The 25,148-nt window shown below is 47.5% G+C and overlaps 1 protein-coding gene across 1 annotated transcript in view; it reads right to left on the reverse strand.

The window, feature by feature from the left end:
• Nucleotides 1-235: 235 nt before the first annotated feature.
• Nucleotides 236-25,148, reverse strand: part of CD81 (CD81 molecule) — a 33,982-nt gene continuing 9,069 nt past the window's right edge. The window contains exons 2-8 of the mRNA XM_027651397.1: nucleotides 23,706-23,820; nucleotides 11,648-11,745; nucleotides 8,680-8,754; nucleotides 5,838-5,945; nucleotides 4,802-4,897; nucleotides 4,385-4,474; nucleotides 236-3,700 (exon numbers count right to left, since the gene is read on the reverse strand). Of these exons, the coding sequence (XP_027507198.1) occupies nucleotides 3,638-3,700; nucleotides 4,385-4,474; nucleotides 4,802-4,897; nucleotides 5,838-5,945; nucleotides 8,680-8,754; nucleotides 11,648-11,745; nucleotides 23,706-23,820 (645 nt within the window). The 3' untranslated portion in view covers nucleotides 236-3,637. The remainder of the gene's footprint in view (nucleotides 3,701-4,384; nucleotides 4,475-4,801; nucleotides 4,898-5,837; nucleotides 5,946-8,679; nucleotides 8,755-11,647; nucleotides 11,746-23,705; nucleotides 23,821-25,148) is intronic.

Here is a 25,148-nt window from a genome sequence, read left to right on the forward strand (position 1 = left end):
TAGCTCCCCCACAGCTGTGCACCTCTTCCCTTGAGGGTGGGGCACAGTTGCAGCAGCCACCACTGCTGGCAAGCAACCTTCTTGCCTTCCCTCGGCACTATTCTGATGCATCCCCAGCCTGCCTGCAGGCCCCCCTCCCAGAGGCTGTAAAAACCCGTGCTGTTGAAGCCTGGTTCACAAAGCATCCTGGTGTTAAGGTTAACTGGTTGTAAAATTGCAGCAGTTCATCACACTATGCACACTATGAGAAATGTTTATTAAATTGATTTTCGTTTCATTTCTTTAAAAAAAAAAGGCAGAAAGAAGTTAAACACACTGCTTTGTGGCATGCTCCACAGTATGAAAAAATCCCAAGCATTCAGTTAAGCTGTCAGCGGCTCTGTTTGACCTTTCAGTGTGGTCTTTGAACTCAGACCTGGACAGTTGACACCTCCTCCACCAGCCTCTTTCCTTCTCCCTGCTTCAGCTCACAGCCATTTTCTCAGCTGTCACTAGCTCCAGGTGGGATGTTCCCGTGGAGACGGAGGGGTTTGTATTTACAGCTTGCAATTTAATATCTTCCTTTTTTTTTTTTTTTGGGTTGTGGAGAGGAGCAGTACAGGGTACTACGTTGCACACAAATGCTAAGATATGCAGGAGAGGGGCTGAGGCAGAGCAGGGGTCCTACCTAGTGGTTTCCCCCCTTCACCTCAGCCAGCTTTGGGACCGACCAACTGGCAGAAAGAGCCCTGTGGTTTTTGGATCCTGAATGCTTGCAATGGGGCAAGTCCTCAGCCCTTCACAGCTCCCTCTCTAGTTTGTGTTAACTCAGGTCCAGCTTCACAGGAGACCCAAGTGGGTAGTTTTTTCTGGGAGGGTTTCTCAGTTACTTCATCATTCTTAAGCATGACAGTTCCTCTCTGTCCCTGGGCTGACCCCTCCTGCTACAGCTGATGACCATTCCATCAAGTGTGGGGACTCAGCTGGTAACTCTAAAGAAAGCATTGCCCTCTCTTGCAAACATCCTTCTGTCTCTTCTCCCATGACCTTCCCAGCTGCTAGCTGTTCCCCTCCTGCAGCACCTTTCCTTCAGCAGCCACAGGAACAGGAGGTGGCCCAGGAAGCTGCCTCCGGAGCTCTCCTCAGAGACAAGCCACCTCTGAAATGAGCCAGAGAGCAAAATGCAGTCCCTGCAGGACAGGGTCTTAGCAAACTTCCTGCTCTTCCTCCTAAAGCTCTCAGATTCTCTCTCCAAGTACCACTTTCTGCCAATTGCTCCTGCCTGGGACAACCCAAATCCCTAAAGGTACACTGTCCAAGGACACACCTGACCTGCATCGAGACCCAGTCTGTCTTCAAACAGAGCTCCAGCTGCATACACAGCATCAACTGAATACTGAACAATATAAAAAATATGGTATAAGGAAAGAAAACAGAACTGAAATGCATAATGGCATATTTATACACATTTATCAACAGTCAACAAAAAAGGCGGCAAGTTACACATCCATTCTGTATGCTAACAATCTCGATGCACATAGATGTAAACACACATGCTTGGATGATGCATATACATATAGCCACATAACAGAGTAGATGACCTGAAGGAGCTACGCTGGGGAGCAGGGGAAGGGGTTACCTACTGCAAAACCTCACCTCATTCTCAACGTGCACAACATGGACATTCAGGGCAGTGTTGCTTTAAGGCTATTTCTAAGGCTGAATCTTTTCTTGTTTGACCCCTCAATATAAAGATCTGTTGAAGCACTTCCTCCTCTTACCCAGCACAACTTGAGATATATATATATATATATTTACCTATATACTTTTTAAAGGCCCTATATACTAAAAGGCAGGAATAGGAAAGGGGGGAGTCAAAGGGAGGAAAATCTTCTCAATGGATCAGTTTGCCCCAGTGCAGGAATTTTCTATGATGTAGTGGCAATGGCCACGGCAGCCATATGCAGTGAACAACGTACTAGTTTAAAATGATCAATGATCACAGGTCTCCCTCCCTATCAGAACTGAAGCTCTTTGTTGCAATGAAGGGGGAGAGTGAAATACTTTAAGAAACAGAAATATTCCTGAAGTGGGGAAAGTGATCACTAATTTAAACTCCTCCCCTTACCTGCTTCAAGGTGGCAAAAAGCTGAGAGATACTGCAATTTCCAGCTCAAGTGCCTGTACGGCTAAGGGAAAGGCTTTGCTTAAAAATATATATCTATAGAACTATACATATAGATCATCTTTTTAGTGACATTCTGATTTTATTACATAGCTCCTGGGTCACTCTCCCCCTCTATCTACATGGTAATGGAGTGGCATACAAAAGAAGCCACATACATCAAATTGATAACCAAAGTTACCAGATCACAAGAATGTGTTTCAACTGGTACAATCTAAAATCCTGAATTCCCTTGATTTTATAAGCTGATCTATTCTTGATATTACTGGAAGGTCTTAAAAATAAACTTTTCTTTTTTAAACCGGATTATGACAATTTCCCAGCAATATTACAGTGTGTGACAATGTGCCATAATTAAGGAAAATTTAATTGAACAAGATAGTGATGCAAAGATGAAATTTTAAGGATTATACATATGATTGGGAACACCCAAGTGTCATCCTGCAGTACATAAAAGCAGTCTAAAGTCTGCTAAAAGATTTCTAAAATCAGGAACTATTTTTTTAATGTTTTCTTCTTTTTCTAATATAATTTCTATGTAAGCATTAGCTTAACAGTGGAAAGTTGGTATAGAACTAGACTGTCCCCAAAACATATGTCTACAATGAAATACTGAAGGAGGTTAAAAAGTAACTTAATTTTCAGTTTATATTTGAAAAACTGGGGCTATATTTGAAAAACTGGGACTAAAATTCACCCTCTGACCTTTTAATGTAATGAATCAATGGAAATGAGCAAATTTATAAAATTATAGCCCCAAGGAAAAAAACCAAAACCATAAAACCAAAAACCATTTTTACACTTTATAGAGTAAAAAAATTTAAGCATGACCTCTGTTAAGGATTGACCTAACCATGCAAACAGGTCGGAGAGGAACAATACACCCGAGTTTCCCCTGGGTTACATCGCACCCAGGCAACAGAGGCTGTTTCCTCTCCTCTCCTCTCCTCTCTCCCAGGCTTCAGGCAGTCAGCCAGGCTTCCCTGTGGACAGCCTGGAAATGCCAGGGAGTTGAGGTGATGGTTGGAAAAGATGAGTAAAAATTAACAAAACCGCCAAAATCTGCTTCAGCATCCAATAAAAAAAGTCAGTAAAACCAAGGCAAAATTTTTCTGGTAACAGGCTACAGCCTTCTCCTCTGCACATCTTCCACCAATGTTACTTCTGAGTTACTGGGGGTGGGGAAGGGGAAGGAAGGACTTGATCTCCTGCTACAGCAGCTTTCCCATCACACAAAACTGATGTGTAACTAACTCAGCCACAAAGATACGGGAAAGTTTTATTTATTAAACAAACAAAAAAAAAGTACTTCAAAATAAAAATGGTAAGTACTGTATGGTAATATTGGAAGCATTTATATACATAGTTTTCTTTGTCTGTTGTTGAAATGTCTCCTGGTCACTTGGTGGCACTTGGGGTCCCCTCTAGCGCCGTCTTCCCTGTTCCCCCCTTCCCCTCCCCGGCTCTCACGGCTCAGTAGACGGAGCTGTTCCTTATGCCACAGCACAGCACCATGCTCAGGATCATCTCGAAGATCTGTTGAGAGACACAGGGGCACCAGTGAGGCACCAACCAGTATGATGCAGGTCCCCCACTCCATCCCAAGGTCCCCCAATCCACTCTCATGCCAGAGGTAAGGGCAGAGATGCTACATCTTTGCTGCTGTTTTCATTAGGAGTTGGCCAATTTGAGACAAGATGATGTTCTCCTGTCTCTCTCTGGCAGCAGTGGTGTTACATTACAAGCTTCCTGGCTGCCAACTGCACAGCAAATGCCTCAAGATTGCTGGCTCCAGCATTACAGCCCAGCCTTTGTACAGGCACTGGGTTACCAGCCCGTGCCACCCACCCCTCACTAGGGAGCAAACCCAGCATGGCAAAACAAGCAAATCCTTTCCCACTGCAGACCCCAGCAACAGAACACAAGTGGTTTTGGAGGCAGTGAGTAGGTTTCAATGGTGCTCTGCCCTTCTGGACGGGCTTGCAGGTGGCTCCTGCTCCACTGAGCTTGTCAGGTGCCTCCCCTAACAATGCGACTCCATGGAGGGATAACAAAGCCCTCAGTCTTGCCATGTTCCAGAGCAGCTGAGGTGCACAGGGCTGGTGCTGCAAGCTGAGCTGCAGGGGCATCTGGAGGAGAGGGATGGATCCAGCCCAGCTGGAAAAGGACCACGGCACCCCGAGGTGGCTTTTCCCTGTCCCGCCATGCCGTCACGCTTACCATGATCACAGCGACCACGACGGCAGCGATACCGATCAGGTACAGCTTCCCAGAGAACAGGTCATCAATTTTTCTGTGGCAGTTTGAGTTCTGAAGCAGAGAACACACTGGTCAGATACCCTGCTTTCCCTTCACCTCCCCCCCACCATCCAGAAAGGCAGGTCAGCTTTCTCACTGTCCTGCTTATGTTCCTAGGTCCTGACTCCAGGACTTCCGACCAGACTTCAACCCTCCACACCTGCCAGCCCCCTCAGCCAGGAACAGCAAATGACAAACCAATGGGAACCTTCAACATCCTTCTACATCATCCCCAAATAAATCTCTACTCTTTATCTAATTCCCAATAAGTCCCCAAATTTCCTTGGCAGCTGAGGTTTCTCGCAGCAGCTGTGCTGACTGAAGAGCAGCTGTGCCTACCTCAAAAAAGCTTTTCAGGGAGTCCTTTCGGCAGAGGTCATCCCTCCACACGGGAGTGAAAGTTGCTGTTAAAGTATCGGAACCACAGCAGTCCAGCTACATGGAGAGAGGAAAAAAAAACTGAACAAAACCCAGCATTAGCAGACAGCAAACACTCATGCAGTGCTCTCCCTACCCTTACACTTCCTTGAAGCCACCCAAGACTGAGGAGGCATCTTAGAAGGGGAAACAAGGGAGGGCAATAAGTCACTAAATTAACCCTTTGTTCTTTCCAAGCAATGCAGCTGCTTCCTACAATAGTCCCAGACAGATCTGGCATGGCTATCCTGGAGGACAGTGAATCCAACTCTCTCCAGAGATTTTGTTTCCTGCTGAATGGAGCAAGTATCAGGATTAGTTACTCAGAGCTACATCCTTCATCCACTGAATTTTTATTTAAATCAGAAGTGCTGAGGTAAATGAAAAGCAACTTAATCAGAGCCTGAGCCAGACTTCCCAGCACAGTGTGAAGGCCAGAATATTGAAGAGAGTGTAACTCTGCTTCTTGAAATGTAAGAACAGCAAACTTGACAGGCTAAGACCTGCATGTAGCATCATTTGCTTTAGACTCTGCTTTTCCCATTCATTTTCCTGACCTCCATTATTAGTTCTCCTCCCTCCCATGTTCTCATTAACTCTGGCAGCAGGAAACTTCTACGGAGAAGAGATTTCTACATGGAACTCAGAAAGCAGGCAGCAAAACCCCAGTGCTGTGAACGTATTTGATCCAGTTCACTCCAGTTCTCTCATAAGCATTAAAATCCCAGCGTTGCCTTCGTTCCCTGCCCAAGACTTGTAGTTCAACTTATTGCCTCTGCCTCGGTGGGGAGGATCAGTCCACATACAGGGACAGTTGCTCCTCACCACCTACCCACGGACAAACCGCCCGCAGAAGTTCACCAGCTGTGATCTGCAGCACACCCTATCCATCAGTGCCAGCTCTGGCTGACTCCACGCAGCCTAAGCAGGACGTGCAGCAAGAGCAGCAACATCTTACCGTTTCATGGAAGGTCTTCACTACAGCTTTTGCGTTGTTCGCATCCGGTTCTCCCATGAGCGCCTGTTGAAGTGCTTGATCGTAGAACTGCTTCACATCTTTGGCTATCTGGGAAAGACATAGGAAAAACTCTCTTTCAGCCAGAGAAAGAGGAGGAAACCCATCCAGCAGATGTGCCTGAAGGGGACAGATTCCCTCTAATTAGACTCGCAGTAAGATGAGCAGTTTTAAAATAGATTAGGACGCCACTTGTTTGCACAGACATGTGAAAAAAGGCCTGTCTTTCATAGGGCTCAAGCCCCTCCAGCTGTAGCATGTTAAGAACAGCAAATATTAAGAACCTCATCCACCAGCCAGCAGATTCCAGACAACACTGTCCAAGGGCTCCACAAGCTCTCTCTAGCAGATAAAGACAGCCAAGGCCTGGAGGGTGAACCACAAGATCTGAGATAGCCTTCACCCCATGTGAATGTGCTTCTGGGCTCAGGAATGCAGAAGAGACTTATTCTGAACACATTCTCCATGTGTTCACACAAAACATGGAGACAAAGCAGGCAGGCAACACGTTTGCCACTGAGGCTGCAGAGGCAGGACATGCTGGAAAAGTCATGAGGAGGTGGGGTGCGCAAGCAAGGCCATCTGTAGGTATGGGCACCTCGGAATGCTGGTTTGGAGGGGATGGCAGGAATTTGGGAGAGATTGCACACTAAAACCTAATGAGGCAGCTCACTTGGGTCAGGCAGCTTAGGTGCATTTAGGTGGATGTCAAACTCTGGCTGTGTCCCTACCTGGAGCTGGGCATCCCTGTCCTGTTAGTGGTTATGTGAAAAGTTTCATCCATATTCTAACCCTGCCACTGGCTGGTGAACTGCAGCCACCCATGGGGGTCTGCTCCACAGTGCAAAAACCTCCTAATTATCAGGGATAGTGCCCTTGTGATTTCTCCTTTAACGCCTTCCCATAATTTGGAAGAGACAGATGAAAGGAGGATGTGCAAGAGAAGGAAAAAACCCCCTATATGAGCAAGAAAGGGAAAACACTTTCTAGAACATCTGCTCTTGGCAGCACAGACTGGATTAGCACATGAAAAAAGAAACTGCAGCAAGAAGGAGCATGATTTCAATCAATTATCCCAGAATTCCTTTGTCACTGCTCAAAAAAGTTTGCTTTGGATGGCAGTGTTCTCCAATCAAACCATTTGATTCTGGTACATGAAAAAAATATAAAAATAATCCTACTGCTTCTAATGCATCTCCAAGAAGGCAGGCTAAGGGAGACACTGCCTCCAGCTTTGTGGAAGAGTGTCCCTGCTGGAAGCAGCTCTTGATGTCTGGGATCATTCTACACTTCCCTCCCAGCTTGCATTGCTCGCAGCCAAGGCAGGGAGAAGCGAGCCACCTGCCTTGTGAGCAGGGACTTCAAAACAGCCCATTCATCATCCAGGCTGTAAAACCAGCTGATGCCAACAGGCTGCCACCCTTCATTTTAAACTGCAAAATTAATTTTAGGGGCTGAGGTCATCGCTCTTGTATTAGCAAATCCTGAATTTCTCAGCTTTATGCTCTAATATCCAAGCGCCTTTTCCCCAGGATGGAACACAGCAGCCATGGGGTCCCTCTTTACTCAGCCTTCACTTTTTTTGCTGTTGGTTGCAGTTGCACATCTTGGATTCTTCAGGATTCACGAACTAACATCTGTGGGAGGCACAGCCCCTCTGCAGAGGTTAATTAGTTCACTAAAGTTGCTAGGAAACAGCACCCTGCCTGCATAATAATATGTTTAGCCACAGAAGAGTTTATTCCAGTGAAGTCATGCTCTCTCCCGCTGAATGACTACACGGGTGTTCCCATTCAGGCCAAGCCCATCAGCCATGGACTATATGCATGTGAAAGCTGAGCAGGCCACCACCTACTTACACAGCTGGCTTGCGTCTCTTAGTAAAGTAAACACATTTCCTACTCTGCCAAGAGAGTCTAACCTTGGCTTTGAGTACAAGCAGTCCCCTTCTCTCCTCCAAACCCTCGAGGCCCAGTGATCAACACCCAGCCTGCTGCTTGCTGCAGCACAGCCATAGCTCCCATACACAGACAGTTTTGCACTTCGAGATGAAACTCTGCATGTCTGTGAGCACATGTGACCGTAATGAAAGGAAGGTGAGCAGAAACAGAAGGTGAAAAGCTGCAATTTTCAGTTCTACCCTTTAGTTCACCCCCTCCAACCAGAAAACCTCATCCGAGCAGTCCCTAGAAGGGTGCCTTCTGTACCAAACAGGTCTGTACCAAACCCTGGTACAGACACAGGGTTTGTACCCCTTGTGCCTGCACAACTTATGGATCAGCAGCAAGCCCAGTCCTGGCAGACAAATGGCCCAAAGCAGGTTATATGATACTGCTGAACAGTAGGAAGCACCAAGCAATCTTGTTAATGCAGGCTCTCCCTGTACAGTATTCCCTCCCTTTGGCACTATGTGGCTGGGTTCGCTCTTTGTTCCTTGGCACCTAGGACGTGCAGATGGCTTTCCTTCACGACTTCATGCATGAATCAACTCATTCTGTGACTGACAGTGTGGCAGCACGGAGGAGACCCAAGTGAGACAGGCTATTTTTATTCTAGACATTGCACTACATACCCTAAGGGGCAGCTGCTACTGTCAAATGCTCACATTTAAATTCATCAGCCTGGCCAAGAGGAGTTAGGTGACCTGCCCAGGTCACATCACTAATCCAAGGCCCCATGACTTGGATTGGGAGCAGCATGTAAGCAAAACAGCTCATGTTAGGACCTGCTGTGGTTCTGCCCAGGCCTCCCAGTACCACAAACACAGGTATCAGAGTTGTCTTACCTGGTCTTTGTTGACAAATCCCCAAATTCCAGCCGCAACTTCGCAGGCAAACAGGATCACCAGGCAAGTGAAGAACTGCAAAGACAAATCAAAAGAGGGGTCCTGAACATATCTGGCTACAGGCAAAAGCAGCAATTAGGTGGCTAGAGGTGTGGTTCTACTGACAGAGATCAGAGCAAGGTGTCATCTGACTTCAAACCATTTTATCTCTCATACACACACTTAGCCCAAACACGTTTTCCTGTAACTCATCGGATGCCACCCCATGTCCAGGCTTCCCACAGGGATGGCTGAGCAGGGGTTAGAAAGCCTTCCCCACAAAGGTATGGCAGGGATGAAGATGCCCTGAGCACCACGAGATATATTGTTCCTCTGCATACACCTGCAGGACCCTCCAGACAATGTTCCTGCTCTGCCACAAGTGCTCCAAGGACAGGAATTGCCAGTGAGGGGTTAAAAGCACATTTCAGCTGCTGAGGAGCTGGGGATGTCAGGGTGTGATTTATGACCAGCTCTCCAGCAGCCACAGCCCTGCAAGGCTACTGCAGTTTTTTGCATAAATACTAACACTGACATTTTCCCACAGTCCCACCCCGTTTGTACAACTTCAGCAGTCCTCCCTGCCACCCCCCCAAAGACTCCCTCCATCTTTTTGTTCAGAACACATTGTGATGGTTGGTCTGTAAGACTGGGAATGGGAACCTGTAAAGCTCACACATAAGAGTCAGGTGAGAAGGCACAGAGAGGCATGCTTCATATGCAGCCAACATCACCTCTGTGACAGCATCACTTAGTGGCTTCTTCCTGGGAAAAGCCCCAAAGCGGGAGAGGTGCCATGGAATTAAAGAAGCAAAAGCCCCTGGCTCCTGGGCAGTCTCTGTTCCAGACACATTCAGGACATTTTCTTCAACAACAGAGGAAACAGGAGTTTCCAGAATGATGCCATGACCTGGCTCTCATGTGCAAGAGCAAAGGGTTATCAGCAAAATGGAAACAAGACTATTAACCTGACAACAGGAAAGGACTTCTAACATCCTTGTCCAGTTCCTGAACAACCAACTCCTATGTTAACACCTATCTATCCCTGATTCTGTAGGAATATTTTTGGGGGACCCAGTCCCATCGCCCCAAGGACTCACATCACCCTAAATTGTGGGCGTGATGCCACTGTAAGTCTCTGGTTAGGCACTAGGGCTCATTCTTGCAGTGGTTACCCTCCAGTGAAGGATGGCTTGTTTATACCAGATTTGCAGCCACAACTTCCTGCAGACTCAGTTCTTCTGCAAGTTGGCTGCAGAACACCAAGAGATGCAGCTTCATGCTATGGGAACACAGTGATGTTCCTGGCCAGGCAGCTGGATGTGTCCCAGCCCCTTCCCAGGGAGCAGAGCCTGCTCAGTGCCAAGCTTCTGCCTTCCTTGGGTCTTGTCACTCAGCATCCATGATGCCTTTGACACAGGATTTTGATAGTGTGGAGCTTCCTGGTACTTTTCCCTTCTGCAGTAAGCCCATAGTCACTCCATCAGTGAGCTGAAGGAGCAGGGAGTGTGGCTGCTTCCCTGCAACACCCTGAGGACTCTGACTGGAAATGTCCTTGGAGCACAGTGGGAGCCTTGGCCAGCGGAAAGTGTCCTTACAAGGCATCTCCAGCCTTCTCTTAGCAAGCCAAGGTGTGAGCAAACATGGGCAGCTCACAGCAGCTAGAGCTACTAATTTCAGCTAAAGCAGACGGTTTCCCTGTTGGGCCTCAGGTACGTTGTACCATCTGCCCTTCTAATCCTCTTTCCAACTTCAAGAGGGAGTGAGGGGTAATTCAGGGTCTGTAATCGCTTGCATTAACAAAAAAAATTAAAATCCAAAGCTGCCAGACCTTGCTACAACAAACCCTGTCAGATTTGTGTGCAGGCTCCTCCTATTCCCGGCAGCAGGGATAATGCCTACAAACTCCTACAGCAGCTCCCATCCACTGACGTTCAGAAGCGCTTTATAAACACTGGGGAGAAGCACCCTGTTCTAACTGGAAATCAGCAGCAACCAGAGGTGAAGTCATCTGCAAGAGCAAGGGAAAGCAGCTCCATTTCCCTCTGTCCCAGCTGAGTCCACACCCATGAGTCACTACACCCCCACAAAGAATCCTCCAGCCCAACAAAGCCAAGCGCTAGAAAGTCATTCCAATTTAAAAAAAAAAAAAATTAAAAAAATTATGTTTTACCCCTCCAGTTTTATTTTTTATGCATTGAGTTTAAAGCTGAACCACATGTGAGAACTTGCTTTAAATAAATGGGTCTCCCTTGCCCTCAAGGCAAAGGCTTTTGGTGTGTCTATAGTTTATACAATTAAGTTCATCCCGTGCCAGGAATCTCGAGCTGCTGCCTCAAATCAAGGACACCTGTAGCATTTTAGTAATGGATTTTCCAGGATGTACCTAGATGTTCTTACTAACATATTGTGGGAAGCCTTTGCTGTTTCCTTGTCCAAACAAATAAAAATAGTAGATGATTCCCTAAAAAACTGGAATTGCCACAGGCAGCCTTGAAAAGGAGTGAGAGGGGAAGCTGTAGAGGACACTAGGTAAGAAAGAGGGTTTAATGGGTGTTTGGTAAGACAGCCAGACCATGGGGGGTATAGAAGCAAGGGGAGAGTTCACATATAACAGAGGAAATGAGTGTCTAAGAGTCCTGCTGATCTCACCCCTTCTGCTATGCCACTGGCTTTAGCCTCTTCCCTGCAGCCAGGCTCAAGCAGGAGCCTGCCAGCTCAGCTGGAGCTCCATGGGCTGGACAGAGATGCCCTTGGCCAAACAGCGCTGCCTCGCTCCTTGCAGAGGTCACCTAGTTCCCAGCTCCATGCTCACGCATCCTCCCAGTCCTGTTTGTCGGAAAAGCCCCCAGCAAGGAAGGCACAACCTTGTGCTGCCTGGCAGGGAGATCGCGGTGCCAAGTAGCTTCCAAAGCTTTGTGGCTCTTACCGTTCCCAGAAGACACTGAGACTCCTGAATAGCGCCGTAGCATCCCAGGAACCCCACGAACATCATAACAGCTCCAACTGCGATCAGGATGTAGATTCCTGGAAGGGAAAGTGAGATGCGTTACTGCAGAGCTCTGTACAGCAGCATCTTAGTGCCTGGCTAGACCTTCTGGCTGCCCAGGGCGGATAACTACAGGTGTGCAGGATTAAGGCCAAAGAGGTATGAGTAGAGGCGGCAGCAGACACAGTAGAACACAACGTACATGTGTTGGGTCTCACCAAAACTTTAATAACTCCATCACTTCCCAGATCAGAGGAAACAGAGAGCTCAAGAAGTACTAGACAGAGGATGTATCAGGAAAGACAAGGGCTTTACAGCGTCCTCAAAGCTGTAGCAGGGAGTTCCCCTGGCATGCTTGTTTTAAATATTTAAGCAGAGATGAAAATGATTAGTTAGCATATCTTTTAAAATAAACAGTAAGGCATATGGTTTATTTATATTTAACATCACACAAATATTGATTTGGCTAACATTTTAAAGGCAAAACTAAGGGAACAGCACTGCTTAAGCATCTCATGTAATAAAATCTGGCTTTTTTGTTATAGGTTCTTCAGCGAATATGACATTTTTTACTTGAACTTACTGAATTTGCATAGCCAACTTGCACCATAACTAGTTCAAAGCTTGAAATGAGGCATCGGGAGTGGTTCAAAAAACAGAGGAACAAAAGTTTATTCTTTCAGGAAACAAGAGCTTAGCTCAAGGCTCAAGTCTGCTGCCATGAGTAATCACCACGGTCTCAGCAACCACGAGACTGGTGAAGCCATAGTGACTACTCAGCCAAACACTACCAGCTCAGTTAAATTTGACACAGCTTTCTCCTGGTGTATCCCTTATATTTAGTACATTTTTGGTTAACTAATATTCTCAAGTATTGTGGTTCTACTACTCTCTAAGTGAATCCTACTTCTCATCCAAAAGCAATTTGATACATGTAAAAAATAACCAAATAATTACAAACGAGGCAAGACTGCAGCCATTTTTAAAGGATAAAAGAACATAGGGCATCCCACAGGTAACAGGAACACAGTGAATCTTACTAGTGCTTGGGAGACACATCCCTTCAGTGAAATGTTTTCTTCTGCTATGAGTCAAAATGTTTAACAGTTATTAATCAGTCTGTCAGCTCTCCTTTAGGAACAGCCCTAACATATAAACAGAGCTCAAGATTAAAATTGCTTGTACATGCTCGTCATGTTTAAGATTTTTCTTATCTCTGCAGCTTTTAAACAATCTTCTGATAATTAAAGTGCAAAGTCTAAAGGGCGTGCACTGAGAGCAGACTCAAGTCAAGTAAACCACTCTCTAAAACACCAGATACATAATAACAGTCTCGACTTGTTTAAAATTCCCTTACCCATAGGTCAAACCTGGGGGAGGGTAAACTTTGGCTCCCACTTCTTCCCTCTTTAAAACAAAAATCACCAGCACCCGAACAATGCAAGCACTGATGCAAGGGCCGACTGAGCGAGAGGCAGTGACGGATATGCCCCCCCAGCACGTCTGGCGCTGGGACTCTCCGCACGGTGTTTCTCACCGGCACCGCACTCGCGCTATATTTAGGTGCCGCAGGAGGGAGGAAGCCAGCTGCAAGGGAAGCACCGGCACAATGGAGCGTGCTGACCCTGCAGGAAGCCCCTCTTCACAAAACTTGACGGCAGCTGTGGCCGGAGACACCAACATCCTTGCAGCAACGCTGCCAGCAAAAGGGGAAGGAGGCGCGAGTTGCATCTCCTGATGTGAACTGAAGGGGTTTCAATAGCACCCAGTAGCCACAGAAACCCAACAGGCAACTGGGTTGTTGAAGCTTCCCAAGTGGGGGTGAGACACCTCCTCACGTGAGGGTGCAAAAAGAAGGGAAAAGCAAGCAAAAGAAACCTCCCAGGAGAGTTTCTTGGAAAGGACAGGCCAGCAGATAAAGTTTTGTGGTTTTATCGCAACGGCTGGAGATGACACGAGGTGGAGTGGCAGTGGCAGCTGGGCTGAGCTGTATGTGGGGTAGAGGGGCCCCAAAGGGGTTGAGGAGGCATGAAGGAATTCTGTAAAATGAAGGCTGTCTTCTGGACACCTGCCAAGGCCAAGAGAGACTGATGGAGATTGTCAGATGCTACAAAACTGCTGTCTCACAAAGAAGAACGAATCAGTAGTGGTGTCTCAAAAAACAGTCTGCTTATTGTCATCAGAATCTGCCAGTGCCCAGGAACCAGCCCTCACCACACCAGCTTGTACCAGCGAAGCTGCTGGTTTGGGTTTTCAACCCAAGCCATGTCTGTTTTTTCCATTTTACAGCACTGGGTGGCTCAACTGGAGAGTCTTCATCACAAGCTGCTTTGAGAAAATGAACTTTGCTCACCCCGGAGTGCAGCAGTTTCTGACTTCTTCTCCCATTAGGATGGCAGAGAGAAAACAAAGCTGAGTTGGGGGCAATTCATTTCCATGTCTGAGAAGTCACTACTCATGATAACTAGCCCAGAAGACGGGTAGCAAGCAGATGCAGCACATTTGGAGACCAAGCAGCATGATGCTGGGACCCCACCGACCAGGTCACTCCCATGGATGGACAGAAGATGTTATTCTCAAATTCTTCAAAATAATCACTGAAGGCAACTTCCAGGTTGAACAAATATAGTCAGAAGATCACAGAGTCATAAAGTAGCCCAGGTTGTAAGGGACCTCAAAAGATCACCTGGTCCACCTTTTGTGCGAACGGGAACTGAGTTAAGACTATCCAGCACCCTGCCCACTTAGATCTTGAAAACCTCTAGTGATAGGGACTCTATTACAGCTCTGGGGAGGTTGTTCCGGGGAGTGATTGTTCTCACTGTAAAAAATATTTTTCTGATATAGAGATCACATAAAAGCCACTGGTGGCTAGGAAAGTCCTGCTCTGAAAACTAGGAAATGAAGGCCCAGTGAGAACCTCAACTGATGGAGGAGACCAAGAGGAAACACGGATATTTGCTGTTTTAGGAAAGTCTTCCAGTGGCCTCTGTACTTGCTTCTTGCTGGGATTTTTGGCAGCTTCAAAAAACCAAAACCAAAACTGACCTGCTGAACTCCAACCCCAGACAGGCCATGCAGACCTTGAACTGTCCTGGCTTCCCGCTTCTCTCCCTGCTCACGCTTCACCAGCTCCTCATCAGAGCCAGTTCTGCTGTCAAGCAAGGAAACAGCAAGAAGGAAAGCAGGGAAGGGAAGAAGATGTGCACCATGTGCAGCTTCCTGACCAGACCCCAGCGGATGTGACTGGTGGGGTGGGAGCAGTAGGAATGTGCAGCCAGGCGGGGGAGAGGGCAGTGATGACTGGCCTGATCTCAGAAAACCACAAAAGAACCCTGGAAGGCTTTTGGAATAAAGGCCAGCTTCATTCCCAGGCACAAACAAGCGGCCGTTATGGAGTTGCCTTTTGTTACTGAGCACTACAGCCTCCTGGGATGCAGCAGAACAAGACTCTGCTCCAGAGTTTATTTAAAAACAAGCACAAAATATTTAATGCAACAACAGCATCTTGTATGATGAATGCTGGCGGTGTTTCTCCACAGAAATGCTAGGCTGAAGGCTGAGAAAGCAAATGAAGGCAACCAAAGTGCCCAACCACATGCTTTGAATGGTGTTTGTTTTCCCACACCCATCCTTCCCCTCAAGGGATGGGGCTGATGGGGGAGTCTCTGCCTCCAGACTGGGTGCCAGGAAGCTGGGGGACTGTTTCAGAGCAATCACAGCCCAGACTGGAACAACCAAGCCCTTTTCCCAGAAAGCAGCCTGACACATCTTAGCTTTCATTCCTGGCACACAGGGTTGATGACGCATAGTGTGGTTTTGGGCTCCATGTCTGTGAGCAAGGCACCTGTCATCCCCATCATGAATGGCACATTATCCTCCTTAAAGTCAGAGGAGATTCCCCTCAACTCCACAAGCCTCCTCACTATGTAAGCACCAGAGACTGGTTAATTCCTGCTAGCCTGTCATGGTTGAGGAACTCTTCACTAAAGTGGTACTTGCTCCTTCGGGGCTCCATCCGAACCAGCACAATTTGGCATAAGCAAGGCTCCATCTGCCTTTCACATGCCACTTCCCAGCTCATTTTTATCACAGCTTTCTCAGGGGTTTCAAAACAAGAAGCACTGTTTGCCATAAACAAAAAGTAAAATGAGAGGGGTATAACATGCAAACTGCACTGCCTACAGCCATACTGCTCCCTCACACATCAGCAGTACATAATCCTGGGAACAGCTGGAGCTGCAGGAACAGGTACAGTGAGCAAATCATGTACAGATATTCATGGTACAAATGCATTTGCACATCCTTAAGCAATGCTACAGTGCGATTTCTAGCCCTCTGGCACGGTTCTCTGATAAGCAGCAGGTAAAATTGCTAAAGATGCCACATGTAATCAGGCACCCACCAAAATAAGCTGTGAGCCTCAGGACCTGTATCTCAGAGTTTGGGAAGTCAGAGGAGCATTCGCAGAGATGGGTGGGGTCAATACTGCCTGGAGTCCTCCTACTTCCTTTTGAGATGGAGCCTTAAAGCAGAAAGCTTTAGGAAAGAGGCCAACCACTCTTAGCTTCATCTCCTCATCTGCATTCAAAGGAGGAGCACAGGAGCTCTTTGCTCAAGAGCATCAGGATTATGATCAGAAAAAGTAGCAGCAGTGGACCAAACATCATCCCTCTCTTCCCCAGTACAACCAGGGCATGTGTTGCTTTGGGCTGCAGAGATCTCCTAAAGCATTAGCCACATGGAAAGCCCCCAAACATCAGAGCTGGGGAACTGATAGTAATTGAGTGCTTCTCTTGGTATGGTGCCAGGTGGGAAATGGAAAAAAAGCAGCCAAGAGGCCAGCTTAGCTCCCAGCTCAAGCAGATGATACCTCCATGGCCCTTTACCTGCAGACCAAGTAGGAAGCAGAATGCTCAGCTCTGGGAGCAGGGAAGGGAGAGAAAAAGGCAGTATTCAGTGTCAGTACTAGCTCTGGCATTAAAGCAGCATAGCTGGTGCTGGCAGGGTTGTAAACCCCATGTCCTGTCCCTGCTGAGAACTAAAGAAAACAAGAAAAAATAAACAGTCTTAAAAAAAGGACACGATGAAAAACAAATAAAAGGAGGAACAGGCACAGGAGAGTCCCTCTAAAACAAGCAGGGAGCAGGCCAGCCCTGGCCAGCTCTCCTCCCACCCCCCACCATCCGCATCAGAGATGCTGTGCAGCTCCAGGCATGGGCAGTCCTGAACAGTGCCCTACCTCTCCCCCCATTTCAATCCTCTCCCAGCAGCTTTAAGTTGTTAGGTTAATGGAAGCCAGTCACTTCCCCCAGGTCACCATGGCAATGTTTCCAAAAGAAAAAAAAAGAAAAAAAAAGAAAAAGAACCCCCCCCAGCATCAACACCATGCTTCCTGGGAAGGCAGGGCAGCTCTCCAAGCTGTGCCTGCCCTCCCCATGGGATGGGCTTTAAAAAGGGGCTGAGAGCAAAGGGGGAGAGAGATTTTAGTGTTTATTCTCCCAACAGGCTCCCAGGGGGAGACTCTGCACATCCAAGAGTTTTGCAAGCCTCCAAGGAAAGGAGGGAGGTTTCAGTGCTGTTGCTCCTGGCCTGGAGATGCTGAACATCACTGGTCTCACCACCATGGTTGCTGCAGGGAAGGGTGGGACCATCATACAATGGTAGGAGGGAGATTCCATCATGGAAGAATGCCCTCTCTGTAGCCAGAAAAATGACCATGATGTTTTTCCTTGCAACTTGGGGACAAGATACAGGCAGGGAATGGAAAGTCTCTCCAGGACAGGGTTGAGATGAGAAAAGGATAACTGCATAAGCTGGACAGCAAGGGAGGGTCTCCCAGACATTTTTGTCCTGTTGGCTGATAGAATTGGCCCAGCAGAGCTGACAGTGGTTTCTTGAAAGTGGGGTGAGAGAGAGAGGGGCTGGAAAAAGAGAGGATTTGCTGGAAATGGACAAGTGGGAAGCCCCTCCATTCCCCTCCGCCCCCTTTCCCAAGGAAAACATTGCTGCTCTGTGGCTTCTAATGACTTCCAGATGGAGCAACAGGGTCACAAAATGTGGAGGGCTCTCCTGGGGCTCTGTGGTTCACACGGGGAGATGAAAGGCTGTACATGCTGCCCTCATCTGCAAGAACAAGGCAAGGAGGAAGCAACAGACACCCCCCTGTCAGAAAAGCAAAGGGGTAGTGGAGAAAGCACCAAAGAACATCCTCACATGCACACACTTGTGCCCAAAACAACTGCCCAGAGATGCCACAGTCAGACTTTTTCTCTTCTGCCTGTTCCACTGGAAAGGGATATGAGTTTTATAAAGTCAGCATACCTGTGAAAGCTGGGGGGAGGCCTATGGCACATCTCCAATACTAGGGTGGACAATAGTGGCACAGCACAGGAGACCCAGGTTGGAATATGCTGGCTCATCCTCTGCCCCAGCTACAGTACTTCTGAACACCTCTATGTGACCTGGGGCCTCACCCACAAACAGAGCACAAATCCCACTGGAGGATTCCTTGTAGGCTTTGCATGCCTTAAACACATTGCAGTTTTCAAAGGAAAACTGTCAAAGCTACAGGTTTGAACAGCTCTGAAGAGCAAGAAGCCACTCTGGCACAGGTCTGGGGCAGCAAAGTCAAAGGGAGGGAACAAAGGAAAAGGACAAGTACATTATTTGTAGTTTGGTAGATCTGAAGCCAAAATAACTCGATGGTACCAATTATTTAAAGTCATAATCAGTTTTAGTTTGCAGAGTAAATGAATCTCAGGGGTTGGTCATGATGAAGGTAGACCAAACTGCAGTTAAATAGAAATGCAATTAAATAACATGTTGATTTTTTAACAGAAATTGAATTCTATGATAAGAATACAAACAAAATGATTGTACTGTCAAATACATGGTATAAGCCAGATACTTAAAGAAAAGTATTGACAAAGTGTTTTGCCTTAAAACTGCTATTTTAAAGAGAATCCAGTATTATTGAAGAAGTTGATCTGACAGTGGTTAGAGAAAAATCTAGAACAAGTAAAAAAACCACCTTTTTTTTTCCTTTAAGAGACTAAATAATTATATTGTCCTTAACTGTAAATAAGTTTATTTCCAAGACAGAAAAATGCATGTACTTATATTTTTAAAAGTACATGTATTATTTTTAAATAATCCATTTTCAGTGTAGTCCAAGGCCAAATGTAAACCTCGGTTTTGAATGCCAAGCACGCAAGCCTGGCCACAGCTCATGTGTCTGCTGGCAAATCTCCGACACAGGGAGCCTTAGTAAAGAAGAGCACAAATGGGCGAGAGAAGAACCCTGTCCTGAACCAGCTGAGTGCATCTGCAGGGATCACTCTAGCACCTCATGCCAAAATTGAAGGTGGTTTTTCACTAGTGTTCATTACAGGACCTAGAGACCAGGACTCTCAGGCTCTTCTCTGGCCCTTTCACAACAAGTTAAGTAAAAGATTTGCTGTTGAGTCTAACCCCATAATATACAGAAGTTGGCACCATCTCTTAAAGATGCCTAAGATTTCCAGAGGGATGGGGACAAGGATGTGAGCACCAACAGAAACCAAGACCTTCTCACTGCTCATGGTGGGTCCATGCTCACTATAGCACTGCTGACTTCTAGAGCCTTTGTAACACACCAGAGTTCTGCACAACCCCCTCTACAATGAAAACCACACTGAAACCCCAGAAATCACTGCTTTTTGTCCAAGGCAGTCTTGAAAAGGCTAATTGAGCTGCTGTTATGGATAGAAGGCAAAACTCCTCCATGATCACTCAGCCAACACAGGTCTATTTGGATGATGGGCTGGGATGCTCTGCACTGATGGCCCCATCTAGGACCCTTGGTAAGAGCAGCCAAAGCACCCTCCACATGCTGTAAGAACAATGGGCAAACCTTGGGGAAGCTGAGACAGATGTCCTGATGCCTACCCACCTATGCACCACTGCTTGGCAGGCCCTCCTCTCTGCAAGGGTCATATCCCCCCGACCCAGCAAAACCTCATGACATGACTTCCAAAAATCCAGAAGACACCTATGAAAGCTTGCCAGCAGCTGCAGTTCAACTCAGATGTGCACTCATTTGTGAGAAAGACTTCAAAGCCTCCCTGTGCTTTCTGGCCCATTTATTCTAGCCCAGTCTGCGTGAAAAGCAGCTTGAACTCATTTCCAGGGCAGAAATCATTATGCTGGACTGTGTGTGTAGAGGAGGATGGTGAAGGTGGTCTGTGATTCACCTTGTTAGAGAGCCTGCATTCCTGTTAGCTGGTCTCCCTGGCCTCTCCTCAGCCCCTCGGCAGCACTCGGCCTTGCAGGCACACTCACCACCTCACCATTAGTCTGAAGCCATTGCTGCCCTCAGCTGTCGTCTGCCTTGTCTTTCTCAGGTTTTGCTGTCTGACAAGCTTGGGAGCTGGTCATCAATCTGGTATTTAGGGAACTCCCCCCACCAAAAAACACAAAACCTCCTCTTGCCTTTCTGTTGGGCCAGTGACACCCAGCAGGATGGCAGGGAAGGGAAGCAGTGGCAGCAGCCTCAGTGGCCAAGTTTAACCTGTATGCCTGCCCAAAACCTCACACCCCTCCCCAGGGTTGTTGGTGCCGCCATGCTCCAGGGAGGAGACACTGTCCTGCAGTGCAGATTTACTAATAAAACACAAAAAAACTAAATGCGAGCAAAACGAACCCCTTCTGCACCCTGAAAGCTGCAGGGAAACCACACCCCAGCTCTGGAAAACCCACCCTCAGTCACTCTTCATCGTGGCTGGCCCCACTCCCAGGGCCGAGCTAATTAGAGCCACTGGTCCTATCACCCTGTCACTTGCTGTGAGCTGTTGGAGGCCGATTTCCTATTTTGGATCTGGCAGGACAGAGTAAAGCCGAGACTATCCAGCTGCCATGCTCCATTCCTTGCCAGGCAGCTTGAGGGAAAGTACAGGAAAGGCAGGCAGCAGGGGCGAGCACCCACTGATGCTCCCAGCATATGGGCAGCCCAGCAAAGGCAAAATGTGAAATCCTGGCATGGGGATTTAAGGGAAATAAGAGCTGAGGCTTTTGTCCCCAACCTCCTCAAAGCATTTCACCCACAGCAGCCATCTCCAGGCATCACATAACCAAATCCTTGAAGGATGAGGAACCTGGCTTTTTCCTCCCACATTATCTTCACTGTCATCCCACCCACAAAGGACAAAAGCAGTAAGTCCAGTATCACTTGCCTCTTTAAGAACCCCAGGAGCTCATAAAACTGGTGACACCACAGCACTAACCTGTTGTAGAGAGATCAGACTGTTCCAGTTTGTACTGGTATCTGCAGAGAGAGACCAGCTCAGCCTTTTGCTATGGGCTCTCATAACACATTGATTCACAGTTTTGTTGTTTATTTGTGACTTTTTAATGGCACTTTATGTGTAGGGTCAATAAGTACCTGAGACGTGATTAACCAGTTGTTAGCAACTTATCAATGCTTCTAGCTATCCTGAAGGATGTTTTCTGCCTTGTGACCAACACCTTCCCAATCTCCAGAGAGACAGAGCTTTCCAAGTGTAGTATTACGCAAAGACAAGAAGGATTTTAGTTTTTCAACTACAAATAAAGCAAATAAATGCCTATCAGACCATAAGCCTAGCTCAGATGAAGAGCAAGTAGTTTCCTTTAAAGTCATGAAAGCATGAAACTACTGTGCTCCAGCTATCCCCATCCCTGGTCCCACTTAATCTTTCCAGCACTGAAGCAGTTAACTTCCCATTTGCTGGAGCATTGGGTCTGCAGCCAAAATGGAAGTGCCAAAAGCCAAGACTGCAACAAGTGGTTAGGGGATCAGATGGTTTGCACGCCGTGCTGAGGAAAAGCCCATGAACAAGGGTTTGTTTAATAACCTCCCAAGCCAGCCCACAAGACAACTCGTTGGATGCAGTGCCAAAGTGCTGGGGAGGAGGGGTAGCGCTTGTGGGAAACTCCAGCCCCCAGGAGCCCCCTCCCTGTGGGCTGGATAGGCGAGCAGGGGGCACAGCTGCCTGCACCCGGGGGGGACTGCAGGGATGGCTGCTGCGACAGTCCGGTATGGAAGCTGAGAGCAAGGATTGCTCCTCTCCTCCTGCTCCTGCAGCAGCCTGAAGGCAAATAAGCATCACACCTGGTTCCATGTAGCTGCCCTGCTCGCCACATCCTCTTTCTTCTACTTCCCCATTGCCCTCAAATCCCACATGCCAACCAGCTGCATTCGTTATTTTTCCTGTCCGGTAACACACAGACGCCCTGGGAAAAGAGTCTGTAACAAACAGCTGCACCTTTGAGGCAGAGAAAAGGACACAGAGAGAAACAAGGAGACACCAAACCGCTGCTTTCCTACTTCCCCTTCTCGCTCAGTACCAAGCCCATGATGGAAGTTTTCCTCCTCTAACAGTGTTTATTGCTTCCCCCTGTCCTGCAGTGCCACAGCAGAGCCTGGCTAGCCTTTAAAAGCCTCCTGACAGATCCCAGGACCAGCGCCCTGTGCCAGACACCAAAAAGTGGTTTGCAAGGGGCGGGGGTGGGGAAATCAGCTCTGGAGGCCAAGCTCAGAGATGTTCCCATTCCCAAAGCTGGAACATTGTGTACATGTGTACATTGGATGCCAGACGAGAAAAACGAGGGAGTATCAGTTGTAGGAGGGAGGAAAAATAGGGGTTGAAAAAAAAAAAGGCAAAAAGAAATCCCAGCCTTCAGACACCAGAGGTCTGGCTGGGAGAGGCAGCAACTGAAAGAAATGCTCTTCTGTTATTACTGCATGGAAATTACAGCTGCCAGAAGGAATCCAGGCCAATCTGTTGCTGAATATAACTTTTAAAAGACAGCCAGCCTCAAATCATGGGCCATTCACGGGTGTCGGAAAGCCAGTGTGGTGGTGGGACCCATGGTTCATTCCCCACTGCTGTCTAAATAACAAAGGCCAAGGACAAAGACAAAATAAAAAGGGGTGGAAGAGTAAAAGATGCCCAGCAGGCAGGAAAGAAGGACTCTGCCCCATGCTCCAGGTCCCCTAAGTCTGGGGAGAAAGTGTTAACTGAGGAGACATCAGTTGTTGGCCTCCCAAAAAAAGGAGATGTTTGGGCTGGTTCCTGGAAAGGGGAGAGTTTAACTTCATACAAGTTCTGAAGTTCTGTTTTCTCTCTCTAAAATTGAGATCTACAAAGGGGAAATGCTGGGTGTGAGGCATCAGAGTAAAGACAGCAGGAGATGGAAACCCACCAGTATTTACAGCAGGAGCATCTTCTGTAATCAGGCACAGCCAGGGAGAGGGTTCAGGCATGCCATTTCATGGGCAAGCAGGGAAACACAATGGAAAACTTTTCCAGAAAGTAATTTTAGCTACAGGTGAGAACAGGACATCAGATGAGACGATGTTCCCAACCCCATCGGCTTGCGCTCCAAGCCAGCCCCTGCCTGGCAGCCAGCCCCTCCCCCTTGTCTGCAAGGGATCATTGGAGAACAGGGCAAAAATAGGGGTTTTCATCTTCCAGCAAGCCAGCATGCTGTCAAATTAACAAAAATCATGCTAAGCTTAACTGTAACACACAGAGGCTCCACCTGCCCTTCCTGGAGAACATGAGTCACGCACTCACCAAGCTTCACTTTCGACTGCCAGGCACTCCGTCAGCTACTTTTACACCCCTTTAGGAAACAAGACAAGCTTCCAAGAAGTCCCCCCTCTTCCCAAATGTGCTCTGGGAGAGACTGCAGTGGAGAACAGCAGCAAAGAAAACCCACTTCATGCAACATGTCATTTTACACTTTTAGCTGATGTGACTTTGGATTCTGCGCTTGGGCCACAGCCAACATTTATTGAAGGTTTTGGCTGGTGTGGTAGGGGATATTTTGGAGAGTATGAGGGCAGCAGGAGGGATTTTTATTTTGACCTCCTTGTTGCTCACCTGGAGCTTTCTGCCCTGCTTTTGGGTACACTGCAGGTCACCCTGAGGTGTAACACCCACACAGCAATGCCAGCATTCCCAGACCTACTCACCGACATAGAAGGTGTTGGGGGCCTGCTTTTCCCCCAGCTGCAGGTAGAGGATGTTCGTTGTCTGCGAGTCATGCCGGAGCCACAGGGCCACTCCCAGGATGATGCCACCAGCCAACTGGGGAGAAAGCAGAGGGAAGCAAGGGTTACCCACTGTTCCAGCCACATGGGATCCAGAATGGCAGTTTTCAGGCGGGAGCAGAAGGCTCGCTTTTCATCTTCCTGCAAATGTACAAGAACATCCTTCCTAAACATCATTCCACCCCTATAACATGTTTTGTGCCCCATACCACATAAGCCACATGATCCTACCTACTGTATGAGAAGACCCCTCATTCTGGAGATGTGCAAAGCCCTTTCCAGTTCCTGCAGCTGATTTCTTTCCCAAGAGCTATTTTATTATGCTATTAAAATGGAAGGCGCAGCCTCACCCAAGCAGCACGAGATGTGCCACTGACATTTTTAGGAGAGTTTTTAACAGAAGTTAGGATCAACCCCAATTACTCCCTTTTTCCAATGGGCTGTTATCACCCCATTTCATTTCAGTGTGGGGGAACCACCCATTTTTCCCTCTGTCCCCAAGTCTTACATGCACACTACTTCCCACCCAGGGGCAGTCTTCCAGTCTGAACAGACCCAGTGTTCCTCTAGTGCATAAGGCTTTCCCTAATGTCGTAATACAGGGACTGAAGTGGAGCAAGGCCTCACTTCAGGCCAAGGCACAATCACACTGGTTTTGGAGGCCTCCAGGCTGATACTGATGCCTTGCCCATGCTGTTGAACAGCAGAAGTGCAGCACAGTTCATACACATGTGTGCACACCAACATGCAAGACTGACCCTCAGGGCCAGGATGAAAACACACTTCAAAGATGGGAGATGTTCTGCACATGGAGCATCAGCTTGCCACTGGGATATTTATGCACAAACAATGGGAAGTTTTATGACTGAGCTCCTCACTGTTTTCTCTTTCAGGGAGGGGCTGGGAATGGCAGTGGAAGATGGGAGCAGAATGGGGGCACTCTAGCAGGGATGGTGTCACTGAAAGGAATCCAAACTAGAGCATTTCCAGCAGGACTTGCTGTGTTCTCCAAGACACTCCTCCTCCATTTAAAAGCACAAGAGAGAGGGGAAAGAAAATAAGCACATGTTGACAAAAACTCAAACTCTTAAGAATTCAATATCACTGCTGTGAAAGGCTGGAAGCACCTGTTCAAATGCCAATTTAAGTTTGAGTGTCCTAAATCCTTGGAAGCCATTCATCTTAAAAAAGGGAAGAAAACTACCAGAGTACAGAAGTGAAAACATGTTTTTTCTAAAAGGGTCTGAGTCAGGTCAGCTACAGGCATGATAGGCACCATAAAGGTCACATTAAAAACAAAAAAAGTTTGTTCAGTATAAGTGTAGACTCCAGCTGTGCAAGCGCAGTAGAGCCTCAGTGAACACA

The sequence above is a fragment of the Corapipo altera genome, unplaced genomic scaffold (assembly GCF_003945725.1).
Source record: "Corapipo altera isolate COAL_440 unplaced genomic scaffold, ASM394572v1 78, whole genome shotgun sequence".
Lineage (NCBI taxonomy): Eukaryota > Metazoa > Chordata > Aves > Passeriformes > Pipridae > Corapipo > Corapipo altera.